General features: G+C 39.6%; 1 protein-coding gene and 1 pseudogene across 4 annotated transcripts in view; one reads left to right on the top strand and one right to left on the bottom strand.

Annotated features, from left to right (window-relative positions):
• Positions 1–11830, top strand: part of LOC134384741 (uncharacterized protein C1orf21 homolog) — a 197960-nt gene extending 186130 nt beyond the window's left edge. For 3 of the 4 annotated variants that reach the window (XM_063106453.1, XM_063106452.1, XM_063106454.1), the window contains 2 exons: positions 5406–5507; positions 7390–7542. In XM_063106453.1, coding sequence (XP_062962523.1) covers positions 5406–5507; positions 7390–7512 — 225 coding nt within the window. In that variant the 3' untranslated portion in view covers positions 7513–7542. Of the gene's footprint in view, positions 1–5405; positions 5508–7389; positions 7543–11731 lie in introns of those variants that run through there. The other variant, XM_063106455.1, reaches the window with a different exon arrangement.
• Positions 1–26180, bottom strand: part of LOC134383417 (procollagen galactosyltransferase 2-like) — a 306240-nt pseudogene that overhangs the window by 1440 nt on the left and 278620 nt on the right.

Here is a 26180-nt window from a genome sequence, read left to right as displayed (position 1 = left end):
AGTGCTGTGACCACATGGCAGGGCCTGTGCTTGGCATTTTCTCTGTATTAACTCAGTTAATGCCCACAGGCTTTAATGTGGTATCTGGCACCTGAGGAGGGGTGTTGTCTGCAAGAGCTTTTATTTTTATTGTTATTGTTTTTATAATTATAAGAGATCATAAGTGACAAGGAATCAAAAGTTATGTTTCTGCATTGTCAAATTATCATGGCGCATCAGTTACATACATATATATGGCCCCATGTAAGAAACAAATTAAGCATGATTATCTCTGTATTACAGGAGTTTATCTTGCATAACACATAACTCTGTGATGGAGAAGACGGAGAGGGACAGAGAAAACATGGACCAGGCAGGGAAAAGGACCAACGTACATGTTGTTCTGTTTTGTTTTGTCTTGTTGACCTCATGATGTTTTCTACCAAATGACTGCTGGACAGCAGATGTAGCACTTACATTTATGAGCTTTCATTTCAGTAACATAAGGAACTGAAATTTTGAGAGATGGGATAAAGTTCTAACTTTTCAATTAAGTATTATCAGGAAACCTTGAATTTTCTACTACATTATGGTATATGCCAGAATACAAGCAAGGTTTTTGTTTTGTGTTTTTTGCTTTTTTTAATTATCCTTCGGAGAAGTGGTTGCTACCTTGTATTTATTTGAGTCCCATTGTACAGGGCACTCTCTAGTTTATTTTGCACACAAAGTTTGGGGGTAATGTATTAGTTTGAGATACTGACTTTAGTCTGTGATCACTTTGGATACTTGTAGAGGTTGTCTGACAGAGTCAGTTTTGTTTCTAAATGAGAAAAAAATCATTTCTAATTTAGTCATCATTTCTGTGTATCATTGTAAGCAGCCTCTTAACAGTTACTTTGAAAGAATAATACAGCACGTGGTGGATACTGTCTAGTATTGATGGCTTGGAATTAAAACTTCAAGCTGCATTTCATTCCAAACAAATTAGACATGCAGATGATATGCCTTGGAAACATAAGGAGACTCAAAAAGTTAGTGACTAAGTAATTGTGAAAACACTGATGTCAGATGCATCTGAAAAGTTTAAATTGTTTCATGAAATGTGAGTGTGGAAAAAAATTTCTAAATTAATATGATTTTTTTACATAATATATGATTTAAAATATGTACGTAGCTGAATTCATAAACTATACAAGTAGTCACCTGAAGGTTTCAACCACATCTCTAAAGGATTACATATTTAAGCATGCCAAGACATGTTTCTGAATGACATGTTTCTGAGGATTACTTTGGAAAAACAGGAATCGCCTTACATTCAGGCCTATCTAGTTCATTAAAGATCGTAATTATGTACTTTAAATTTTCTTTTTCTTTTTCTTTTTTTTTTTTTTTTTTGCCTTTTACTCAAGGAGGAAAAGATTTTCACTTAAGTTGAGAGGCAAGGAACCAGGGAAAAAGCAAACTAGCTCTTAAGACTTATTTGCCTAGCGGGACAGTGAGAAGAACGGAGAGAACAAGATCAAACAATCAGAGCCTTTCACATAAGATGGGCTTGATAAACGAGGCTCACCAGATCATGAATGAACCCCTCATTTGAAGACCTCCTCATAAAAGAGCCTCAGGAAGAAGAGAAATGAGAGGGTGTGGGACATAGGTCATTTGTCTTGCCCTTTCTGCCTGTCAGGCTGCCAAGGGACACGGTCCCTTCACTGTTGACACCAACAGTAAGCACTTGGCACAGATGTCTTATGGGAATATACAGCAAACTTGAGAGCAAATGTGGAGAAAAATAGTGTGGGAGTTTTCTAGAAGCTTCTAAAAGGCTGCAAAGATAAGCAAATAAAAAAAACACAGGGCTCAACACACCTTTTAAAGCACTTCAGGATCAATTCTGCTTGCAAGGTTTGGAATGAAGATGTTTCTGGCAGCAAATTTCTCTGAAAGGAGAGAGAGAGAGTGGGGGTGGGGGGAAGAATGGGTTTACTCTTTATAGTAGAGTACCATATTTCAATTTTAAAGAGCTTTTTCAACTCAAATTCTAGCTACAACTAGTCTTTTTCTAGTAGCCTTGGGTTAAAAGTACATCAATAATGGAACAACAGCAGATTTGATTATTGACTGTCCAGACTGTGTATAGAAATCTAGTGACTGACACCATATTGTGAAATAGTTGTACCACAACTGAGCTTGAAATAGGGCTCCCTACACCTTCGTAATGTACGCTATCTGCTTCTGTAGAGTTGCTTGCTTAACCTAAGTAACTCCATTTTGCCCCCTGTCTGACCTGCAGACTACCCCCGCTTCCGCATGAGAAACTGTTGACCTCATAGAAACAAAGACCATTGCATAGAAACAGGAGCCATACACAGTGAATCAGAAATGAAAGAGGAGACATCTCTACTGACCTTACAGAGCTAAAAAGGCTTATAAGAGAATACGATCAGGGATGGCTGATTAGTTCACTTGGGAGAGTGTGGTGCTGATAACACCATGGTCAGGGGTTTGGATCCTGTGCTGGCCAGCCACCAAAAAAAAAAAAAAGAAAGAAAGAAAGAAAGGATACTATGAACAGCTGTATCAGCTATATGCCAACAAATTAGATAACCTAGATGAAATGGACAAATTGATAGAAAGATACAATTTACTAAAATTGACTCAAGAAGAAATAAAAATTCGGAATAGACCTATTATAACAAGTAAAGAGGTTAAATTAGTAATCAAAAAATTACCCACAAAGAAAATCCCAGAACCAGGTGGCTTTACTGGAAAATTCTGCCAAATGTTTACAGAAGAATTAATACTAATCCTTCACAAACTCTTCCAAAAAATAGGAAAAGAGGGATCACATACCAACTGATTCTATGAAGCCAGTATTATTCTGATACAAAATCAAGGGCATCACAAGAAAACTATAGACCAATATCTCTTATTAATATAGATGCAAAAATCTTCAAGAAAATACTAGAAAACAGAATCCAGCAACATATAAAAGGGATTATACTTGTACAGCATGACCAAATTGGATTTATCACAGGGTTGCAAGTTTGGTTTAACATATAAAAATTAATGAAAGTAATGCATCATATTAATAGACAAAAGCCACATGATCATCTCCATAAATACAGAAAAAGCATCTGACAAAATCCAATGTCTTTTCACAATAAAAATACTCGACAAAATGGTTTTAAAGGGGAACTTTTTCAACCCAATCAAGGTCATCTGTAAAAATCCCACAGCTAATATCATAGTTAATTGTGGAAGAATAAATACTTTTCCCCTAAAATCAGGAACAAGAATGTCTGTGCTGACCACTTCTATTCAATACTGTGTCAAGGATCTAGCCAGGATAATAGGCAGGAAAAAAAGGAAATGCTATCCAGATTGGACAGGAATTAGTAACAATATCTCTATTTGCAGATGACATGGTCTTGTATATAGAAAATTCTAAGGAATACACACACACAAAGAAAAAAACTATTAGAATTGATAAATGAGTTCAGCAAGGTTGCAGGACATACAATCAAGATACAAAAATCAATTGTTGGCTGGTTGGTAGCTCACTTGGTTAGAGCATGGTGCTTATAACACTGAGGTCAAGGGTTCTGATCCCCTTACTTGCCAGCCACCAAGAAAAAATATTGTATTTCTATACAGTTAGCAATGAAAAATCTGAAAACAAAATTAAGGAAACAATTTCATTTAACCATAGCATCAAAAAGAGCAAAACACATTTCATTGAATGATAGATCAAAAAGAGTAAAATACTCAGGAATAAATCTAACAAAATAAATGCAAGACTTTTACACTGAAAATGGCAAAACATCATTCAAAGAATGAAAGAAGATTTAAATAAATAGAAAGACATCCTATGATCATGAATTGGAAGACGTCATATTGGTAAGACAGCAATACACCCTCAATTGATCTATAGACTCAATGCAATTCCTATCAAAATCCCAGCTGCCTTTTTTTAAATGTGAAATTTGACAAGCTAATTCTAAAATTCATATGGAAATGCAAGGTACCCAGAATAGCTAAAACAATCCTGAAAAAGAATAACAAAGTTGAAGGATTCATACTTCCTATATATAAAGCTATAATCAGCAAGATATTGTGGTACTGGCATCAGGAGAGACAGATAGATCAAGTGAACAGAATTGGGAGTTCAGAAATAAACCCTTTCTTTTCTGGTCAATTGATTTTTGACAAGGATGCCAAGACAATTCAATGGAGAAATAATAGTCTTTTCAACAAAGGGTGCAGGAACAACTGGATAACCATGTACAAAAGAATGAACTTGTTCCCCTATATTATACCATCTACAAAAATTACCTTAACATGGATAAAGATTTAAAGTAAGACATAAAACTGTAGAACTATTAGAATAAAACACAGGAGCAAGTCTTTATGGCTTCGAATTTGATAATGAATTCTTAGATATGACACCAAAAACACAGGAAATGAGAATAACAAAATGCAAATTGGATGTTATCAAAATTAAAAACTCTTTAGTATCAATGGACACTATCATGAAAGTGTGAAAATCCATAAACTGGGAGGATTTCTTTTTAATTATATATTTGATACGGGATTTATATCCAGAACATATAAAGAACTCTCACAACTCAACTAGCATCCCTGGTTCATGTGGCCTATGAACAGGTCTGGAGATCTTGCGGGTATTTGAAGCCAGTGGTTCCCAAACTCTACTACTGCACTCAGAAATAGGGTTGCCAGATTTAGCAAGTAAAAACACAGAACACTCAGTCAAATTTAAATTTCAGTAAACAATAATTTTTTTTTTAAGTATAACTAAGCCCCATGCAATGTTTCAGACAAATTAAACTGGTCCTGTATTTTATATGGAATCCCTATCCAGGAATCACCTCCAGATCCTGGGCACAGCCCCAGAGGTCATAACTCAGCAGGTCTGAGATGGGACTTAGGAAAGTCCCCTCTTAACACTCCTTGGGGACTCTGATGTGAGTGTCCAGACCACAGTGATAAAATTCTCTAAGGGAGTCACCAGAACTTCAAGAGCTGCTGTCCACACTCCTTGGGAGTATATAAAAGAGAACAAATTCACACTAACAAATAACATGAAAATGCACATTTTGTAAAAATCAATGTGTTGAAATGGTTTAGGATGCTAAATAAAAGAGCAAGGCAAGGCAAAAGAAAATAAAATAACAACAACAAAATCTCCTGAAGGAATCCAACCAGGTGACTTTCCTGCCACGTTTCTGGGAAAAGTGGCCAACATGATCACCCCAAGCGGATTGTGGCAGGCATCTCATGCAACAGGATGTAAAACCCTTTGTGCAATTTTCTGTTTATTTTCTTCAGGTCGCCCAGTTTCAGCACAGTGCTCTAAGTCAGGCTCTGAACACGGTTCTGACCACATTCTTTCTATTACACCACAGAGAGCAGAAAACCACCAATGCTACTGCAGGAACCCCCAAAGACAGGGGAAAACCACACCCAGCATGAGTCTTCAGTGTAATGAAAACCGAAGATCAGGCATGGTGAGTGGATTTCAGGCCTGCTCTACAGGGTGAAGTTAACTTAAGTGCTACTACAGGTGGCACATGGCTATATAAAAAAATGTGTCTGTCCTCCAGTGACTGAAGAGTCTTAGAGTCCCACCAACTCTTTTTGCAGAAGGCATATCCCACTGCAGCCACATTTGCAAGGGAAGGAAAAAACCCCAACTCACTTTCCATCCACAGCCTCAACAATCTTGACCTCAATCTCCTGCTCGTACAGTGTGCGCAGCATCCGGTCCCGCCTGTCCTTTCTGCGTTTGAGGTTTATCATGAAAATCTAACGTAGGAAGAAAAATGGAAAAGAAACACAAATGACTCAAGTCTATTTTAGGCTGTTTGAAAAGTTTAGTAAATGTGAAGACCAACGTTTTGGGTAGAATAAGGAGTGGCAAGGACAGGGAAAACTGAGAGGAAGATTTGTTTCTGTTTCATAGGAGGTCTCTGTAGGGCAAATGATATTGCTCCAAACTGAATTACTTTCAGAACTCAGTCATTTGTAGTGACTTAACCCTCTCTTTGTCTCTCTGAGGCTCATGGGTAAGCACGTCCTCCCTGCTCTTGAGAAAGAAAAGTTCGACAAGTTACGCTTCAGGAGGTATACCCAAATAGCATTTTGCATGCCATAAAAATATACAATTATCATGAGTCAATTAAGGAAAACTAATTAAAAAGAGAGAGAGAAACAGAGGGTAGAATAGTGGTCACCAGTGACAGGAGGAGAAATGCTGGTAGACTGGTACAAAGTTACAGACTCACAGTCAGACAGGAAGAGTAAGTTCTGCTGCTCTGGGGTGACTATAGCTAATAATATCGTATTGTATGTTTCAAGATGGCCAGAAAAGAAGCCCTTGAATGTTAAAACTGGAAAGACCTGGTAAATGTTGAGATGATAGATATGCTAACTATACTGATTGGATCATTATGCAATATACGCACGTATTGAGACAACAAACTGTGCCCCATAAAAATGTACAATGTAAAAAAAAACCCCAAAACCCCCCACACCACAGAACTGACCCAGTAAAGGTTTGTCAATTTTGATCTTTTCAAAGATGAAAAAAGAGGCCAAAAAGAATTAAACCCAAAACATATAACACTAAGGTGTAGGAGGCAGTTTCACAAGGGGTGAAACATATCAGCAGATCTGAGTTCAAGTCCTGACTGTTAATTTGCTAAGCATTAGCCTCGGACCAGTTCCTATGCCTCAGTTTCCTCATCTGTAAAAGTGGGATAATAACCCTCCTCCCTCAGGAATACTACATATTAGTGTCGCTATAATTTTCATCCACTGTACATAAATTTAAAGTCATTCAAAGAATAAGAAAAATCTAAAGTCTTAACACATTGCTTTATTTCCAAAGGTTCCAAACCAAATTATCAATGTCTCAATTTCAATAGCTTCATTGCTGGAATTTGCCAACTCCCTTAAAGACAAGGGAATTTTTCTGAAAGAAGTAAAGAGAAGTGTCCCTGCCCTTGGGGGCAGCTCCTTGACAAAGAAGGAATGGGGAATGGGAAAGGCACAATTTCTGCATCATGTGGATCTGCAAGAGATGCTGTAGAGGACACCTACTAGTCCATGAACTACCAAAGAACATGCATTCAGATCTCCCCCATGAGGGCTGGGTCCACCTGTAGCCCCTCACCTTAGCCCCTAAATTTCTATTGGCTGCCCTGAATATATACATGTCATGAGGTCACTACAAGGAGTTACAGATCATGAGGTTGTCCTGACTATTCCCAGATTAAAGGAACCCCAGAAGTACCTAAAGCCTCATGAATGCTATTGCAGGTTAATTAGTGTTTTAATAAAGCCTCCTTGCTACAAGCAGTAATAAACTCATTTTGAATTGTTAACTAGTCCTCCAAAATTGGGAGACTTCAGCTGCCAGCAAGAAATGACGATGACACACAGCGTAGTGAAGAAGAAAGCTACAAGAATACATCAGATGACAATGGCTTCATCCTGACTGCCACCGGATGACTCTGAGGAAGACCTTGACTGTTTCTGAGTCCAGTGGAAAAACAGGGAGTTGAAGAAACTCATCTCTCAATCTCAGTTATAGATTAAAACTTCTATGATATGAGATTTATAATAAAGTTTGCTTTATGCTAAAGCCAGAATAAAGAAAAAACTTTGTCTTATAACCAACCTAGAGTTCAGATTATACTGCATTAAGGTTTGGTTCGCATGGTCATGAATACATGTTTTACTGGGATCAGAAGGTATACTAACTAAAATTTCAACATTTCCTTGCAAAATTTTCTCATTTGTATCCATTTATAAATCCCTGGGCAAAGAAAATGAGAAAGCAAGATGTCCTCTTTGAAGAAATTATTTACCTGATTTAGGGCAAAGTAGGTTAAGTGCATCATGATTTTATTACTTCTTTGTTTACCTAACTGGGTAATTATTTTTTTTAAAAAAAACATAATTTCTGTCGTGACTCTATTTGCCTTATTACTTGGGACTTTATAACTTAATGGGTTGTGTTCTGTTCGGTTTCATTTTCTCCTTGTTTAGAATCATACTCTGATGGGCCATGTTCCATCTCCCAGTTTTATAGATATGGAACATGTCTGTAAAATATACATATTTTTTTTCCATGAAGGACAGGGCACTTCCTCATGTGTAAACATGCAGCCACCTGGGGTCATTCCAGGAGAGCAAAAACAAAACAAAACAAAAAAATAAACAGAAATGCATCTAATAAAGTCCCCTTAAACCAGAAACCTTCAGTCAATGAGACTTTAGTAAATACCAATCCAGTTGCAGGCCCCGTCAGGACAAGTGTAATAAAAACTGTAGCCACGAAGGAAAAACACAGACAGTTCGCTCATACTTAGTGAACAGTAAACAGAAAAGAGCCACAGAGCCAAATGTAGCCCAGACACCACCAATGAGGTCACAGAGTGCTGGGAGGGTTGACAAGGCCCTTGAAAATCCCTTTTTCCACCCTCCCATCTCTGTTCCAGGCAGAGAGATAATTACCTTGGGCTCAGGGAAGTAGTCCCTGTGTCACTTGCTAAAGTTGGCATTTTCCAGGCCTCTAGGAATGACCCAGTACTTATACCATTTCCTGCTAAGTGAAGACCAGAACTAGGAGATCCTAGTCTTGTTCCATTTTATTTGCTTTGGTTTGGTCCTCATAGGAATGTGTTTTTAGGAGGAAAAATGAAGATATATATAAAGATACTTGGGTCCTTTCACCTAGAAAAGTGAGAGCTGTAGGGAAGGAAAAGTACAGTGATCTGTGGAAGCTGTGTGGCATGGGCCAACCCTCTCTGTAGCCCTGACTGTTTGTTTGTTTAAATAGAATTTGTTTTTTAGAGCAGTTTTAGATTATTGCAAAATTGAGCAGAAGTTACAGAGATTTCCCATGTGTGCCCAGCCCCCACATATGCACATCCTCCCCACTGTCAAAATCCCAGAGTGGTGCAGACTGCTACATCTGTTACAACTGATGAACCTACAGTGACACACTATTATCACCTGAAGTCCATCGTTTATATGGTTCACTCTTTACAGGATTCACTCTTGGTTTTGGACATTCTGTGGATTTTGACAAATGTATAATGGCGTGTATTCATCCACTTTTATAGTATCATGCAGCAGGGTTTCAATTTTTGCTCATATAATTACTTCTCCCAGTGACTGAGCTGATCTCCACTAAGATCCCCTAGACAGGCGTACCCCACACTGCTTCATCTGTACTCTACTCACCTGGCAAGACCCCACTACTCTTTTTATGTTGACCTTTGGTTGACTTAGGCTGACGATTCCTATGTCCTTTGAAAACTGTGACTTACATCCTTGTCTCTGTCTTCATGTTTATACAGTTGATTGGGTCAGCTTCTGTTTACACCTGTCTGACTCCATCCATCCACTGTTTTGGGTTCTAGCTCCTTTGTTAAAAAATGTATTCTAACATTTACTTGTACACAGTTGTGGAGTATGGTGTGCTGTTTCAATACACACATATAACTGCACAATGACCCATTTAGGGTAGACAGTATGGCTTTGTGCCTGTTAGTCCACTGCATCTCCTCCCCCTGCGCCCCCACCCCAGGCTCTGAATCTTCACTGCCCTCAGTTTCACCTCATCTCATTCTGCCTTCTGGAGAAACAGCATGATAACTGCTAACTCTTTTGCATTCAATATTCATGAAATACTCCTTCCTGTTTCTGAAGTTTAGCTCCAAATTAAATTTGTAGAAGAAATCCCAATTCCCAGTTCCAGCAGCTCTCTGTGAAAAACATCACATATCATCCCATAAATATAAACAATTATTATTTGTCAATTAAAAATAAAACAGAAGAAAATTGATGGCTGTACTTTGGGGACATGTATACATGTTACAGTGTTAAGCAATGCACTTTCCTTCAATCAAGCGGTGGCAGTGAGTGCAAAGCACTAAGTCTGGCCTACAGCATCTCCCCAGTCTAGACCACCAGCTCCTCCTGAATACTGATCAGCAGCTACAGGAGGGACCCAGGAAGGAGTCAGTGACTTGCAGTCACACTTATGGCCCTGACAAGTATCTGTTGTGCATATTACCAAGAGAGGCACCTCTTTATATTTCTGCTTCCTTCTTTGTACAATTGAAACTTAATAATAAGTATGACCTACAGAAAGATATGGTGAAGTTCTTGCCAGCTGAAAGGGAGAATTTTAGAACAAGTTTATTTTTTCTCTTTCTTTGTTCCCTCAAACTTGCCCCCTGACCTTTTTCCATAAAGAATAGCAGAAAGAAAATAAAGCACGGAATGTTCCAGAATGGTGTCTACCCACTTAGACGTGGCAGAATTAAGTTAAAGTCCTCCAGTACCTAAAACATATCTCCATCTACCCTACCCTTGAACCTTGATAAAAAGCTTGCTAAGACATGGCAATATCCTAGAAAAATCCAATTTACTTTCACTACTAAATAGTAACTATTTTCTGACTCAATGATTAACTCATTTTACCATGATCCTCCTTTTTTAAGATGAGAAAATGGAGGCATCACAAAAACCGAGTAGTTTTCTCAAGACCTCAATGCCTTTTCATCAGCCAGTTCGGTCTCACTGGTTGTCAGATATACTCAGGCTGTGTTCCAATATAAACATACAAGCACCTGCACACACGCACATGTGTGCACGTGCACACACACAGACACCTTTCCTACCTCATCAAATCCCATCTTGTCTGGATATTTAGGAACAACTGAGACAAACTGGGAGGGTTCCATTGGAGGACAGTCAACTGGAAGACACAAGAAACATGCAGAGTGCTTTGTTAGTGAAAGGGTCAGAAAACAGAATTCCATCTGTCTCCTGATCTCCAGGGCTGGAAAACAACCTGGATGGATATCCAGGGCCGGGGATAACTGTTCAGCTATTCTCCAGGACCAAATGGATGCACAGTCACCATGATGGTCAGGGCAGTGGTTTCAAGAGCACTTATTTATATGCAGACTGCAATTAATTGCTCCATTTCCCTTAAGACTTATTTTAAGAGTATTTGGGAGGCAGTTTAGGGTAATGGTTAAGAGGGAGGGTTCTGGAATTAGACGATCTGGGTCCAAACTTGGCCTGTGAAGACCTGGAAGAGTTAGGGGACCTCTCTTTGTGTGTAAAATTGGGATAATAAAAGTGTATTTCTTACTGTGTGACAAAATTTAAATGAGACTACTTTAACATAGTAAATGCTCAATAACTCTTAGCTATTATTCACTATGGCCCATGATAAAAGAGCTCAGAAATAGGCTAGATTTTTTCTGAAGAATGCTTTTTTCCTATATATTTAAAATTGTCAAAGTCTGGGACTTTTTTTTATCCTATCCAGGCAGGTTTGGGTATGGTGTGCAAAAGGTCCTTTGTTTTAACACCATCTCACCCCCGAGGGCTGGTACATGGCTAATGGGAAGATTCCAGGTTGGAGGGACATTTCATCTTAAGTAATAAAAGTTTTATTTATTTGATATTCCAAAAAAGATTTCTTTATAAACTGTATGTTTTATAGGTTGGAGGTAATGTTTGCTAAAACACCTGAGAGGGCCTTGAAAATTTTGTGATATTGTACAAATCAAAACACTCGTTTGATTTTCCTTAAAGGCATAATACAAAGAAAATCCAAAATGAGTTGATAACTGGGTTGTTTAAAGAACTATCGGTGACAGCCATTATTACTGTCACCCTTATCCATTCTCCTCTATTCCAGATACATAGGAGGAATACACTTTCTTCTTGCCCTTGAAATTAGTCATGACCGTGTAACTTTCTGGAGAAGATGTAAATTGCGCTACTCAGTCTCCATACCCTCCCCTTCCTATCCCATTCCAGTCCAGCCACAGGGATCACAGCAGCATGTGTTGATATGGAGAAGCCACAAATTTCAAACAGCCTGGAACGTTGCCTCAACAGATGGAGAGCAGCTGCCCAGGAAAGACACCAGGACTGCAGACTTTGAATAGCCAGAAGTAAGCCATAGTTGTATTAAGCCAATGAGATTTTGGCACAGTTGCTATCCCAGCATAACATCACCCATCCTGACTCAGATACTGTCCAGAGGGTACGATTTGTTTAACTTACTCTTCACTGGGATATTAAAGAGAACCATGATACTCAGTTTCACTTATGATCAAAAGATGAGAAATTGTAGAAGGTAGGAGACAGGTTTCCTAAAGCCAAACACCAGCGTTAGTCTCAGTATTTCAAACCTGACCCTCACAGTCACATTTCTGTGAGTACACAGTGAGTTTGTTTCTCTTTCCAAGAGCAGTCCATAATATTTTGGTTCTTTCTGCTTCACTTCACTTCTTATTAGTTTCTTTTAAAATCAACATGGAAGGTCCAGCATGTAGAGGGTTAGGTTTTTAAGAGAAAGAAACAATGTACCAACTCCTTCCCATTCATAATGTTGTTTGAGGAGCTGTCTAGCCTCTCCCTCCTTGGGCCTCAGACTTGGGAGGGGGTTACATTTTGAATTACCCCGTCTAGGCTGCTGGTCCCCATTTGGCACTCACATGGCCTGTGTGGCTCTAACGTTTCAGCCAAAGAGACTGCTTTTAGCCACTTTGCTTCCATCAAACATGGGCAGTCATTGCATTCACATGACGAGTGTCCCAAAAAAGCCACAAGTGGCTGGCTCCTTAAAGTCACCATTGAGCAAAAATATAAGAGAAGTGTGCCAGGGTTTTGCCACCGAAGGCAGCACTAAGCCATGGAAGAAAACTGGAAGTGACACAATGAGCCAGACTTAACAAACTCACTATGGGGAGAAAGAGACGTGCCTTTGCTGACATCAGACTGGAAAGTTAGGTATATCCCAGCTTCTGTTTGTGGTCCTTTCTGACTCCCTCATTCGTAAGTTATCCAGTCTCATTGAACTCACCCCTACCGCCACTTGGGGCAATGGGCTTCATTGTCTCTTGGATAGTTTCAAGATATAGGAATAATAATTATAGCAATTGTTACAGAGATCTTAGCACTCATTGATCTCTGGGCTACACTCTGGACATACATAATCATATTTATTTAATCTTTACATGCACCATGGAATAGGTATCAGTGTCTCTATTTTTACAGACAAGGAAACAAAGGCTTAAATAACATGCCCAAGGTCACGGAGCTGACAGAGCTGGTATCTGAACCTAGGTCTGATTCCTGCACCTGAACTCTTAACCCCGACTCTCCACTACCCCCAAAGCTAGTCCTTGCTAGCCACGGGTGTTGGGTAACTGCGCAACTGGGCGGGGTTCACAGGAACTAATTTAGCCTAGTCATGTCTGGAAAAGCACATGGGAGACTGCATTTGGATCAAATCCTAATACTTCTCTGTAGTTCCTCTGGAACTTCTTCCATTGCTGCAGGCACCACCCTAGCTCAGGTCCTCACCCACCATGCCTGGGCTGTTTTAATATTTTTCGAACACTCACATGATCTCAGTCTCGCCTGTTCTAACTCATCATGCACATTGTTGTCAAAATAATCTTCCTCAAGCATAGATCTGTTCTCAACCATAACAGTCACTTAAAAGTGCTTTACAATCTGTTAAGTGCTTTCATGGTCATCATGTAATTTTGTCTTTTTTTTGTTTGTTGTTGTTGTTTGTTTTTACAGATAAATAAACTGAGACCAATCCAGATGTAGACTTGCCCAAGGTCAAACAGTGAGTGTTTGGTACAGTCGGAACTCAGCGTTAGGTCTTCTGACTTCAGATCCAAATATCTTAGTAATCTTTCCATGACATTCTATTGCCTCAAAATGTCTAATAATGAGAACAGGCAACTGCAGTTTCCTATTGCTTCATGCTGTGATTTGCAGGACCAGCCTCTTCATGCGTCAGAACCCATTTACACGTATCACCTTTCCACAGTCTGGCGCCCTGTCGTTCATCTCCCAAAGGAAGCACATCTTCCAGTTCTCCATACAGCTCCTAACATGTCAAATGAGTTAGTACATGTGCAGTGATGGGCACTGTAGTGAACTGAATTGTGTCCCCCAAGTTTTATGTCTTAGAAACAGCCCCCACTGTGACTATTAAGAGGGTGGGAAATCCTATTATGGTAATTGAAAGGTGGAGCCTTGAAGAGGCGATTGGGTTGTGGAACTGTGCAGTAGTGAATGGATTAAACATGGTGGTCAGGGGTGTGGTTCTGAGGGCTTTAAAAGAAGAGAGTTTGTCTCTCCTGCTCTCTCTGCTTCCACCATCTAACAGTGTGAGACCCCTGGGTCACTGTTGCCACCACCAGATGGACTTTGGACTTCCTGACCTCAGAAACTGTAAGCAATAAATTTTGTTTTCTTTACAAATTACCCAGTTCCGAGTATTTTGTTATAAGCAACATAAACAGACTAATACAGGCACAGTGCTTTTAATAGGTGTTATTTGCTGTTGTTATAACCCTTCTCCCACACCACGCAAATGTTTCCACTCCAATCTCTGAAACTCCAGTCTCCAATTCATAAATTCCCTGACCAATCCCATGTAAATACTCTCAGTTCCCTTGCATTGATCTTGCCTGATAAGACCTTAATCCTGTTTTGACCCAGGTATCTACTTACTCAGCACCAAGGATACTGCAGAAGCTCACACAATTGGGTTGACCAATCACTTCAAAGTTCCAGCCACAGATGTCTGGTTGACACTTGACATCACCAAATGATGCAACTACACTTCTATAGTAAATTTACCTTCCCCCTTTCTGAGAAATCCGTTTTATGCCTTTTCTCTCCTGAAGTCTCCCACGTCTCTCTCCACCTCATGACTGGGTGACATACTTCACAGAGAAAATATTCAAAATCAAATTAGATCTGACTTTTCCTTCCACCTCGTGTCCATGAACCCAAGAGCAGGTGGACCTCCATATGCTGCCTTCCCATGTACTGCAGCAGGTGACGTGTCCACATTTCTGTCTAGAACAACTGTCCAGCATTGTCCTCGTTTTCTCAAGGGTTTTAGCCTTACAACTTTCTTCTATTCCACATCATCAAGTTCTCCTTATACACTGGATCCTTCTCGTTAGCATGCGAACATGCTGGAATATTCCCATCTTAAAAAAACAAACACAAACTAACCAAATCAAATCCAAAAACTGTCTGCCTTGATCTCCCACCCCAAAGCCACCATCGCATCCTCTGTTCCCCATCCCATCTCCATTCCACTGTCTCATCTCCCCATTGCCTTCTCTTCCACCCACCCTAATGGGCTTGTGTCCCCATCACCGCATTGAAGTGGCTCTTGTCGAGGTCATCACAGACATCATCCTGATGGAACCAACAATCAGTTCTTTATCCTCATTTTACTTGATTTCTCAGCAGTTTCTGGCTCTTTCTTGAAATGCTTGTCAACTTTTCCTCCCAGATTTCTGGCTCTTTGTCTCCCCCCGGGATTTGTCCTCCCGTTCTTGTCCCATGCTCGTTTACGACGTGAGTCCACACTGTTCCGTGGCTCCAAATATCCTGTGGATGCTGATGATTCCCAAATGTCTCTACATAGAGCCTCTTCCCTGAACTCCAGACACAACCATTCAACTGTCTCCTGATCTCCCTATTCAGATGCCTAATAAATATCTTAAGCTTACACAGCCCAATATCCCCTCCACTTCTTTTCCTATGAAGCTGTTCTCATCCCAGTACGTGGTATGCCAGGCTAAAATCCTGGAGTTATTCTCAATTCCTTTATTTCCTTCACGGACTGCATCCAGGTCTCTGTAAGTCCTGACCTGTCTGCTTCTCATCACTTCCCTGCTACAGCTCATATCCCAGACACCACCATCTCTCACCAGGAGAGATGCACAGGTCACCTACACTCTTGTATCCACACCACGGCCCAAGTGACCTTTCTAAATGCATAAATCACACCACACTACTCCCTATGGAGTTCCATTACTCTTAGAATAAAACCCATTTTCTTACCATGACCAGAACATTCTGCATGATCTGGACAGTTCTTCTTCCATGACTTCATCTCCCTCTACCCAAGTCCTCACTCTCCACAGTCCAACTACATTGGTCATTTGTCCCTGAAACACCCCCAAGCTTCTTCCTATCTAACAGCCTTCACATGTGCTGTTATTTCTGCTTGGAACACTTTTCCCCAAACACTCGTGTGAATGCTTCCTTGATATATTTTCTCTCTCTCTCTATTAGAATATAAGCTCCTGGATGGCAGGGCTTCTGCCTATTTTGTTTACTGCTGTATGCCCAGCATCTTGAATAATCTGTGGAATATAGCATGTGATGAATGCATACGTGTAGCCTGACTCTCCTCTAAAGCCTTCGCTGTCTCCTTAGCATGGGCATTCTGCTTTAGCTGGGCATTCTGCTTTAGCTGTGCATTCAAGGACCACAATGATGAAGCCACCTTAGCCTCTCACATTTTATTTCCTTCTACTGTTTTAAGCCAACTCTCTTCCTTTGTCAGGATGAGAATGCTTTGTCTTTGCTCAGCCTATTTCCTCTGCCTGTGGGATCCTTACTATATCACTCCTCTTGTTTAAACTCCACACTTCTATCCAAGCTCAGCTTAAGAACCCTCGGGACTGAAGTTCTTCCATATCACATAAGCCATATCCATCCCTCTCTAGTGCCCTTGGATCTGCTTCTTTCACAAAGTACTACATTGCATGTTGGTATCTTTTTTATGTCTGTCCTGTCTCCGCAATTAAATCATAAATTCTGAAAACAGAATTGGTTATAAAATGTCTTAAGTCCCCAGTGCCTTCAAAGAGTGACTCACACATTACAGTAGGCGTTCTATGTGTGTTCACAAATAAAATGCATGTTCTAATGCTTCAATCAGGCTAGTCTAATAGCACTATTAGCAGTCATTTATTTGCTGCCCACTGGGTTCCAGACACTGTGAAAATTGTTTCAATCATCTAGTTCATCTTTCCTTAGAGGAAGACACTTGAAAGATACAATTTTGTCATTACCAAACTTTTATTCATCCTACATAGGCCATCAGTCCATATTTCTGCACTATACCCTCAAAATCTTATTTTTCAATTATTTTCTTATTCTAATAATGTTCCATATTTTAAAATACAGAATGTGAAATTTTAACAAAATTATAACCGGAGAAGGTAAATACAAGAATTAAATAAAATGCCACATATAAAGTGCTTAGTGCTAGAGTTGGCGTGTGTTGGGAGATCGATAACGAAAGCTATAATTTATGGTTTGTCTCAGATGAATTCTACCTGGCTAGCATGGTGTTCTACAGATTCATAATCTGAAGACACTAAAATCTATCGACAATGTGTGCATTTCTGTGTAATGAGCTCTTTCTATACTCTCAGTCTTGTGGGAGAAAACAAGGGAATAGAAGGCTCTGGCTGGCTCCTTTCTGAGCTGACATCTGCTTGGGGGTCAAGACTGACAGGCATGAAGCAGGGGTGAAAAGGGGCAGCACCTTACCGAGTGCTAAATGAAATAACAATAACAGCAACACTTCATTATTTTCTGGACTTGATATTTATTATTTAATGAGCTCCTCTCAACCCTGCAAAGTCAGAGTTATTATCCACACTCAACAGATAAAGAAACTAAAGCCCTGAGATGCTGACTCTCCCTTCATAACTGACAGAGCCTGGGTTCAAGTCCATTATTATGGCTTCAGGTTCAGTGTTCTTGGCAATACTGTTTTTATTCATTTAACTCATTCATCTATTCATTTGTCTGGTCATGCCTTTAACACCTATTCGTCTGGTACCAAATGTGTGCCATGCACTGTCCTAGGTGCTTGGGATATAAAGCAATACAATACCACCTTGGCCTCTAGAGCCTAGAACATAGGGAAAGAGGCAGAAACAGCATATATTAAAGAAATTCACAAAAGATATTCCAGAAAGCTGGATCAAAAAATACTGTCACAGGGAACCAGCTCCTCATTCCGTCATTCAATCACTCATTGGATCACTCAACAAATATTTACTGGGCATCTACTAGGTGACAGAAAATGTGCTAGGTTCCGAGACTAACATGATGGAAAAGGAATTGATAGTCTGGGGGCTGGGGAGTGAAGAACAGATATAATCACAGGCAACTCAATGTGTCCAAAAATAAACTTTCTTTTCAAATCTCACCTTTATTCTCCATGCCCTATTTCATTGAGAATTCCTGAAATCATTCCAGACACTCAAGTCAGAACTTGGGAGTTTTTCCTCTGTGCCTCCCTTTTGCTCATTCACCTCCAGCCAACTCTCGGCTAAGTTATTTCAAGTCTATGTCCTAAGTTTCTCTTCATCCATTCCTTCTTCTCCATTCCCCTGCTACTGCTCTAGCTCAGGTCATCACCATCTTTTGCTTAGTTTGCCATGTGATGTCCAGAATGGTCTTTTCACTTTTGGCTGAGACCAGCACCCACTGCCCACCCGTGCTCCATGCGTACTTTTCTTACCACTAGAGTGACCGTCCTAAATCCAAATTTCAACCTGACATTTCTTTGCTAAAATCCCTTTAAAAGATCGCCTCCCTTCAAGACAACTCTAAACACCTTCCTATACATTAGGGGGCCTCCTGGCTGGGCTCCTGCACACTTTCCAGGTTCACATCCCCTGTTTACCCCCAACCACCTTCACTGGCCACATGCATACATCCTATGTTCTAGTGATGGACAACAGGAAATACTCCCTCATTCCAAACATCCTACTCTAGGCTAGGTGGGTCAGTTACTTTCTCCTTTTGCCACTACTTTACATCACACGTAATAATAAATACAGCTACCAATTACTGTGCATACCAACTCTGATATCATGCTAGCCCCAGAGGCAAAAACAATACGATGTTTCAGGAGATGAGCTTTGGAGATAGCAAGATTGGTTCAAATCCCAATTCTCCATTTGTTTAGCAGAATCATCTACGGCAAGTTACTCTGCACCTCAGTTTCTTCATCTTTAATGTGGGAATAATAAAATCTCCTTCACAGAGTTGTAGTGAGGATTAGTGAGACAGTGTAGTAAAAGTGCTTAGCATGGTGTCTCTCACATCACAGGCTATTATTACTTTGAAGTCATAATTATTGTTGTACTAGACTTTTTATTTACATCATGGTGAATCTGTCCAAAAACCCTGGAAATTTTCATCATCTCCATTTTACAACTAAGAAGGTTACTTGTTCAAAGTCATATAATTTGAAAGCAGCAAAGTTAGAGTTTAAATCAAAACCACAAAATACTATTAAAGCACTTATCACATTGCATGAAAAGTTTTTACTTAGGTACCCAGCTCTCCACTGAGACGTGAGGCTTACTGAGGGCAAAGACCTTCTCATACTTATATTTCACACAGGGAAAGTTTAAGAATGAACTGACAAATGAATAGCTGTATATTCAGCCATGGCGGACTGATGGCCATGTGATTCCAGTCCTGGAAGAGGAGAGAAGTGGCTGGTATGTTCACTGTGGCAATGGAACAAGAGCCATCACCTGGCTCCTGGGGCACTCACTCATTGCTTCTATCTGCACGTGGATGAGGTTCTCCATGTCTTCCTGCAGCGTCTGATGGGGCTTCAGGGGGATGGGCAGGTAGCCATAGTGGTCTCTGTTGCAGAGGTACATCTGGATGCCTGAGGATCCAAGAGAGAGACAAGGCTGACCAATGAGAGAACGTACTTCTCAGTGACAACTGAGGAAAAGGAGACTGACCTGTGCACGATGCTGAATTTGACACCGAAATTCAACAAGTCATTGTTTCAGAAGCAAAAATGCTTCTTTATTAAAAAAGTAAAACATAAAATTGGGGCTAATAAAAACACTGGGCCATTCTTTAGCCCAGAGGAAGTTGATTTTTTCTCTCTGAAGTAAAAGCAAACTCATGGCCTGAAATGAACACTAAAGGCATGAAGGGATCAAAAGGAGGCAAGGAATTCCCATTCCGGAGAGAAGAATGGAGCACTGTAACCTACCTACAGGAAATAATGAGAAAACGAGGAATGAAATCCATATTTGAAATAAAAGCAAACAGGAAAATCCTGTAAGGCTGGCAGATTATTAAAGCTAAATCTAGGCATACATAGAACAAAAAATGAAAAAACAAAGGAAATTTAAAATTCTCCAAGTTTCTCCTTGGTTTTATTTCTTTCCTAAGTAGGCATGGATTTGGAGTCAACCAACAGACTTGAAACTTCCAAAATAAGTACATAAAAGGGCAAAAGAGAGTCTGCATTTCAAGTCCCATGAAGAATCTGCAGTGTGACAATACCAGAAATATGCCACAGTCCTCTCATATTCATGACTGGTCTTCATAGCCCCAGCTGGCAAACTCCAAGACTTTTAAATCATGTGTGCTCAACCAGACAGCTCGGAACACAGGAAGTTTGAAAATCTGAAGGAAATGGATAAATTTCTGGACACACACAAGCTCCCAAAACTCAACCATGAAGACGCAGAAAATTTGAACAGACCAATAACAATAAAGGAGATTGAAGCTGGTATCAGAAGGCTCCCAACAAAGAAAAGCCCAGCACCAGATGGATTCACAGCAGAATTTTACCAAACATTCAAAGAGGAATTGACACCGATTCTTTACAAACTGTTCCAAAAGATTGAAACAGACGCAAATCTCCCAAACTCATTCTATGAAGCAAACATCATCCTGATACCAAAACCAGGTAACGATATAACCAAAAAAGAAAACTACAGGCCAATATCCTTGATGAATATAGAAGCAAAAATCCTCACTAAAATACTAGCAAACAGAATACAGCAACACATACGTAAAATTATTCACCACGATCAAGTGGGATTCATCCCAGGGATGCAAGGTTGGTTCAACATACGCAAATCAATAAATGTGATACACCATATTAATAAAGTCAAACACAAGGACCATATGATCATCTCTATAGATGCTGAAAAAGCATCTGATAAAGTTCAGCACTCATTCATGACAAAGACCCTCTATAAGTTAGGTATAGAGGGAAAGTATCTCAACATAATTAAAGCCATATATGACAAACCCACTGCCAATATCATCCTGAATGGGGAAAAGCTGAAAGCTTTTCCTTTAAGAACAGGAACTAGACAAGGATGCCCACTCTCACCACTCCTATTCAACATAGTGTTGGAAGTACTAGCCAGAGCAATCAGAGAAGAGAAGGAAATAAAGGGCATCCAGTTTGGAAAAGATGAAGTCAAACTGTCCCTGTTTGCAGATGACATGATCCTATATATCGAACAGCCTAAAACCTCTACAAAAAACTTGTGGGAATTGATAAATGATTTCAGCACAGTAGCAGGATACAAAATCAATACACAAAAATCAGTAGCATTTCTTTTCTCCAATAGTGAACATGCAGAATCAGAAATCAAGAAAGCCTGCCCATTTATAATAGCCACCAAAAAAATAAAATACTTAGCAATTGAGTTAACCAAGGAGGTGAAAAATCTCTATAGTGAGAACTACAAACCACTGCTGAGAGAAATTAGAGAGGATACAAGAAGATGGAAAGATATCCCATGCTCTTGGATTGGAAGAATCAACATAGTGAAAATGTCCATACTACCCAAAGTGATATACAAATTTAATGCAATCCCCATCAAAATTCCAAAGACATTTTTCTCAGAAATGGAAAGAACTATCCAGACATTTATATGGAATAATAAAAGACCATGCATAGCCAAAGCAATACTGAGCAAAAAAAATAAAGCTGGAGGCATAACACTACCTGACTTTAAACTATACTACAAAGCTATAATAATCAAAACAGTATGGTACTGGCATAAAAACAGACACACTGATCAATGGAATAGAACAGAGAATCCAGAAATCAACCCACACACTTACTGCCATCTGATCTTTGACAAAGGCACCAAGCCTATTCACTGGGGAAGGGACTGCCTCTTCAGCAAATGGTGCTGGGATAACTGGATATCCATATGCAGGAGAATGAAACTAGACCCATACCTCTCACCATATACGAAAATCAACTCAAAATGGATTAAGGATTTAAATATACACCCTGAAACAATAAAACTTCTTAAAGAAAACACAGGAGAAACACTTCAGGAAATAGGACTGGACACAGACTTCATGAATATGACCCCAAAAGCACGGGCAACCAAAGGAAAAATAAACAAATGGGATTCTGTCAAACTAAAAAGCTTCTGCACAGCAAAAGAAACAACTAACAGAGTTAAAAGACAACCAACAGAGTGGGAGAAAATATTTGCGAAATATACATCTGACAAAGGATTAATATCCAGAATATATAAGGAACTCAAACAACTTTACAAGAAGAAAACAAGCAACCCAATTAAAAAATGGGCAAAAGAGCTAAGTAGGCATTTCTCTAAGGAAGATATACAAATGGCCAACAGACATATGAAAAAATGCTCAACATCACTCAGCATCCGGGAAATGCAAATCAAAACCACACTGAGATACCATCTCACCCCAGTTAGGATGGCTAAAATCCAAAAGACTCTCAACGATAAATGCTGGCGAGGCTGCGGAGAAAAAGGAACTCTCATACATTGTTGGTGGGACTGCAAAATGGTGCAGCCTCTATGGAAAATGGTATGGAGGTTCCTCAAACAATTGCAGATAGATCTACCATACGACCCAGCTATCCCACTGTTGGGAATATACCCAGAGGAATGGAAATCATCACGTCGAAGGTATACCTGTTCCCCAATGTTTATCGCAGCACTCTTTACAATAGCCAAGAGTTGGAACCAGCCCAAATGCCCATCATCAGATGAGTGGATACGGAAAATGTGGTACATCTACACAATGGAATACTACTCAGCTATAAAAACGAATGAAATACTGCCATTTGCAACAACATGGATGGACCTTGAGAGAATTATATTAAGTGAAACAAGTCAGGCACAGAAAGAGAAATACCACATGTTCTCACTTATTGGTGGGAGCTAAAAATTAATATATAAATTCACACACACACACACACACACACACACACACACACACACACACACACACAAACCAGGGGGGGGGGTAGAAGATATAACAACCACAATTATTTGAAGTTGATACGACAAGCAAACAGAAAGGACATTGTTGGGGGGGGGGGGAGGGAGAAGGGAGGGAGGTTTTGGTGATGGGGAGCAATAATCAGCTACAATGTATATCGACAAAATAAAATTAAAATAAAAAATGAATAAATAAATAAACTTAAAAAAAAAGAATGAACTGACAAATGAATAGCTGTATATTCAGCCATGGCGGACTGATGGCCATGAGATTCCAGTCCTGGAAGAGGAGAGAAGTGGCTGGTATGTTCACTGTGGCAATGGAACAAGAGCCATCACCTGGCTCCTGGGGCACTCACTCATTGCTTCTATCTGCACGTGGATGAGGTTCTCCATGTCTTCCTGCAGCGTCTGATGGGGCTTCAGGGGGATGGGCAGGTAGCCATAGTGGTCTCTGTTGCAGAGGTACATCTGGATGCCTGAGGATCCAAGAGAGAGACAAGGCTGACCAATGAGAGAACGTACTTCTCAGTGACAACTGAGGAAAAGGAGACTGACCTGTGCACGATGCTGAATTGGACACCGAAATTCAACAAGTCATTGTTTCAGAAGCAAAAATGCTTCTTTATTAAAAAAGTAAAACATAAAATTGGGGCTAATAAAAACACTGGGCCATTCTTTAGCCCAGAGGAAGTTGATTTTTTCTCTCTGAAGTAAAAGCAAACTCATGGCCTGAAATGAACACTAAAGGCATGAAGGGATCAAAAGGAGGCAAGGAATTCCCATTCCGGAGAGAAGAATGGAGCACTGTAACCTACCTACAGGAAATAATGAGAAAACGAGGAATGAAATCCATATTTGAAATAAAAGCAAACAGGAAAATCCTGTAAGGCTGGCAGATTATTAAAGCTAAATCTAGGCATACATAGAACAAAAAATGAAAAAACAAAGGAAATTTAAAATTCTCCAAGTTTCTCCTTGGTTTTATTTCTTTCCTAAGTAGGCATGGATTTGGAGTCAACCAACAGACTTGAAACTTCCAAAATAAGTTCATAAAAGGGCAAAAGAGAGTCTGCATTTCAAGTCCCATGAAGAATCTGCAGTGTGACAATACCAGAAATATGCCACAGTCCTCTCATATTCATGACTGGTCTTCATAGCCCCAGCTGGCAAACTCCAAGACTTTTAAATCATGTGTGCTCAACCAGACAGCTCGGAACACAGGAAGTTTGAAAATCTGAAGGAAATGGATAAATTTCTGGACACACACAAGCTCCCAAAACTCAACCATGAAGACGCAGAAAATTTGAACAGACCAATAACAATAAAGGAGATTGAAGCTGGTATCAGAAGGCTCCCAACAAAGAAAAGCCCAGCACCAGATGGATTCACAGCAGAATTTTACCAAACATTCAAAGAGGAATTGACACCGATTCTTTACAAACTGTTCCAAAAGATTGAAACAGACGCAAATCTCCCAAACTCATTCTATGAAGCAAACATCATCCTGATACCAAAACCAGGTAACGATATAACCAAAAAAGAAAACTACAGGCCAATATCCTTGATGAATATAGAAGCAAAAATCCTCACTAAAATACTAGCAAACAGAATACAGCAACACATACATAAAATTATTCACCACGATCAAGTGGGATTCATCCCAGGGATGCAAGGTTGGTTCAACATACGCAAATCAATAAATGTGATACACCATATTAATAAAGTCAAACACAAGGACCATATGATCATCTCTATAGATGCTGAAAAAGCATCTGATAAAGTTCAGCACTCATTCATGACAAAGACCCTCTATAAGTTAGGTATAGAGGGAAAGTATCTCAACATAATTAAAGCCATATATGACAAACCCACTGCCAATATCATCCTGAATGGGGAAAAGCTGAAAGCTTTTCCTTTAAGAACAGGAACTAGACAAGGATGCCCACTCTCACCACTCCTATTCAACATAGTGTTGGAAGTACTAGCCAGAGCAATCAGAGAAGAGAAGGAAATAAAGGGCATCCAGTTTGGAAAAGATGAAGTCAAACTGTCCCTGTTTGCAGATGACATGATCCTATATATCGAACAGCCTAAAACCTCTACAAAAAACTTGTGGGAATTGATAAATGATTTCAGCACAGTAGCAGGATACAAAATCAATACACAAAAATCAGTAGCATTTCTTTTCTCCAATAGTGAACATGCAGAATCAGAAATCAAGAAAGCCTGCCCATTTATAATAGCCACCAAAAAAATAAAATACTTAGCAATTGAGTTAACCGAGGAGGTGAAAAATCTCTATAGTGAGAACTACAAACCACTGCTGAGAGAAATTAGAGAGGATACAAGAAGATGGAAAGATATCCCATGCTCTTGGATTGGAAGAATCAACATAGTGAAAATGTCCATACTACCCAAAGTGATATACAAATTTAATGCAATCCCCATCAAAATTCCAAAGACATTTTTCTCAGAAATGGAAAGAACTATCCAGACATTTATATGGAATAATAAAAGACCATGCATAGCCAAAGCAATACTGAGCAAAAAAAATAAAGCTGGAGGCATAACACTACCTGACTTTAAACTATACTACAAAGCTATAATAATCAAAACAGTATGGTACTGGCATAAAAACAGACACACTGATCAATGGAATAGAACAGAGAATCCAGAAATCAACCCACACACTTACTGCCATCTGATCTTTGACAAAGGCACCAAGCCTATTCACTGGGGAAGGGACTGCCTCTTCAGCAAATGGTGCTGGGATAACTGGATATCCATATGCAGGAGAATGAAACTAGACCCATACCTCTCACCATATACGAAAATCAACTCAAAATGGATTAAGGATTTAAATATACACCCTGAAACAATAAAACTTCTTAAAGAAAACACAGGAGAAACACTTCAGGAAATAGGACTGGACACAGACTTCATGAATATGACCCCAAAAGCACGGGCAACCAAAGGAAAAATAAACAAATGGGATTCTGTCAAACTAAAAAGCTTCTGCACAGCAAAAGAAACAACTAACAGAGTTAAAAGACAACCAACAGAGTGGGAGAAAATATTTGCGAAATATACATCTGACAAAGGATTAATATCCAGAATATATAAGGAACTCAAACAACTTTACAAGAAGAAAACAAGCAACCCAATTAAAAAATGGGCAAAAGAGCTAAGTAGGCATTTCTCTAAGGAAGATATACAAATGGCCAACAG

This window comes from Cynocephalus volans, chromosome 8 (genome assembly GCF_027409185.1).
Source record: "Cynocephalus volans isolate mCynVol1 chromosome 8, mCynVol1.pri, whole genome shotgun sequence".
NCBI classification, from domain to species: Eukaryota; Metazoa; Chordata; class Mammalia; order Dermoptera; family Cynocephalidae; genus Cynocephalus; species Cynocephalus volans.
Note: the sequence above shows the minus strand (reverse complement) of the source record. Positions and strands in the feature narration are given on the sequence as shown.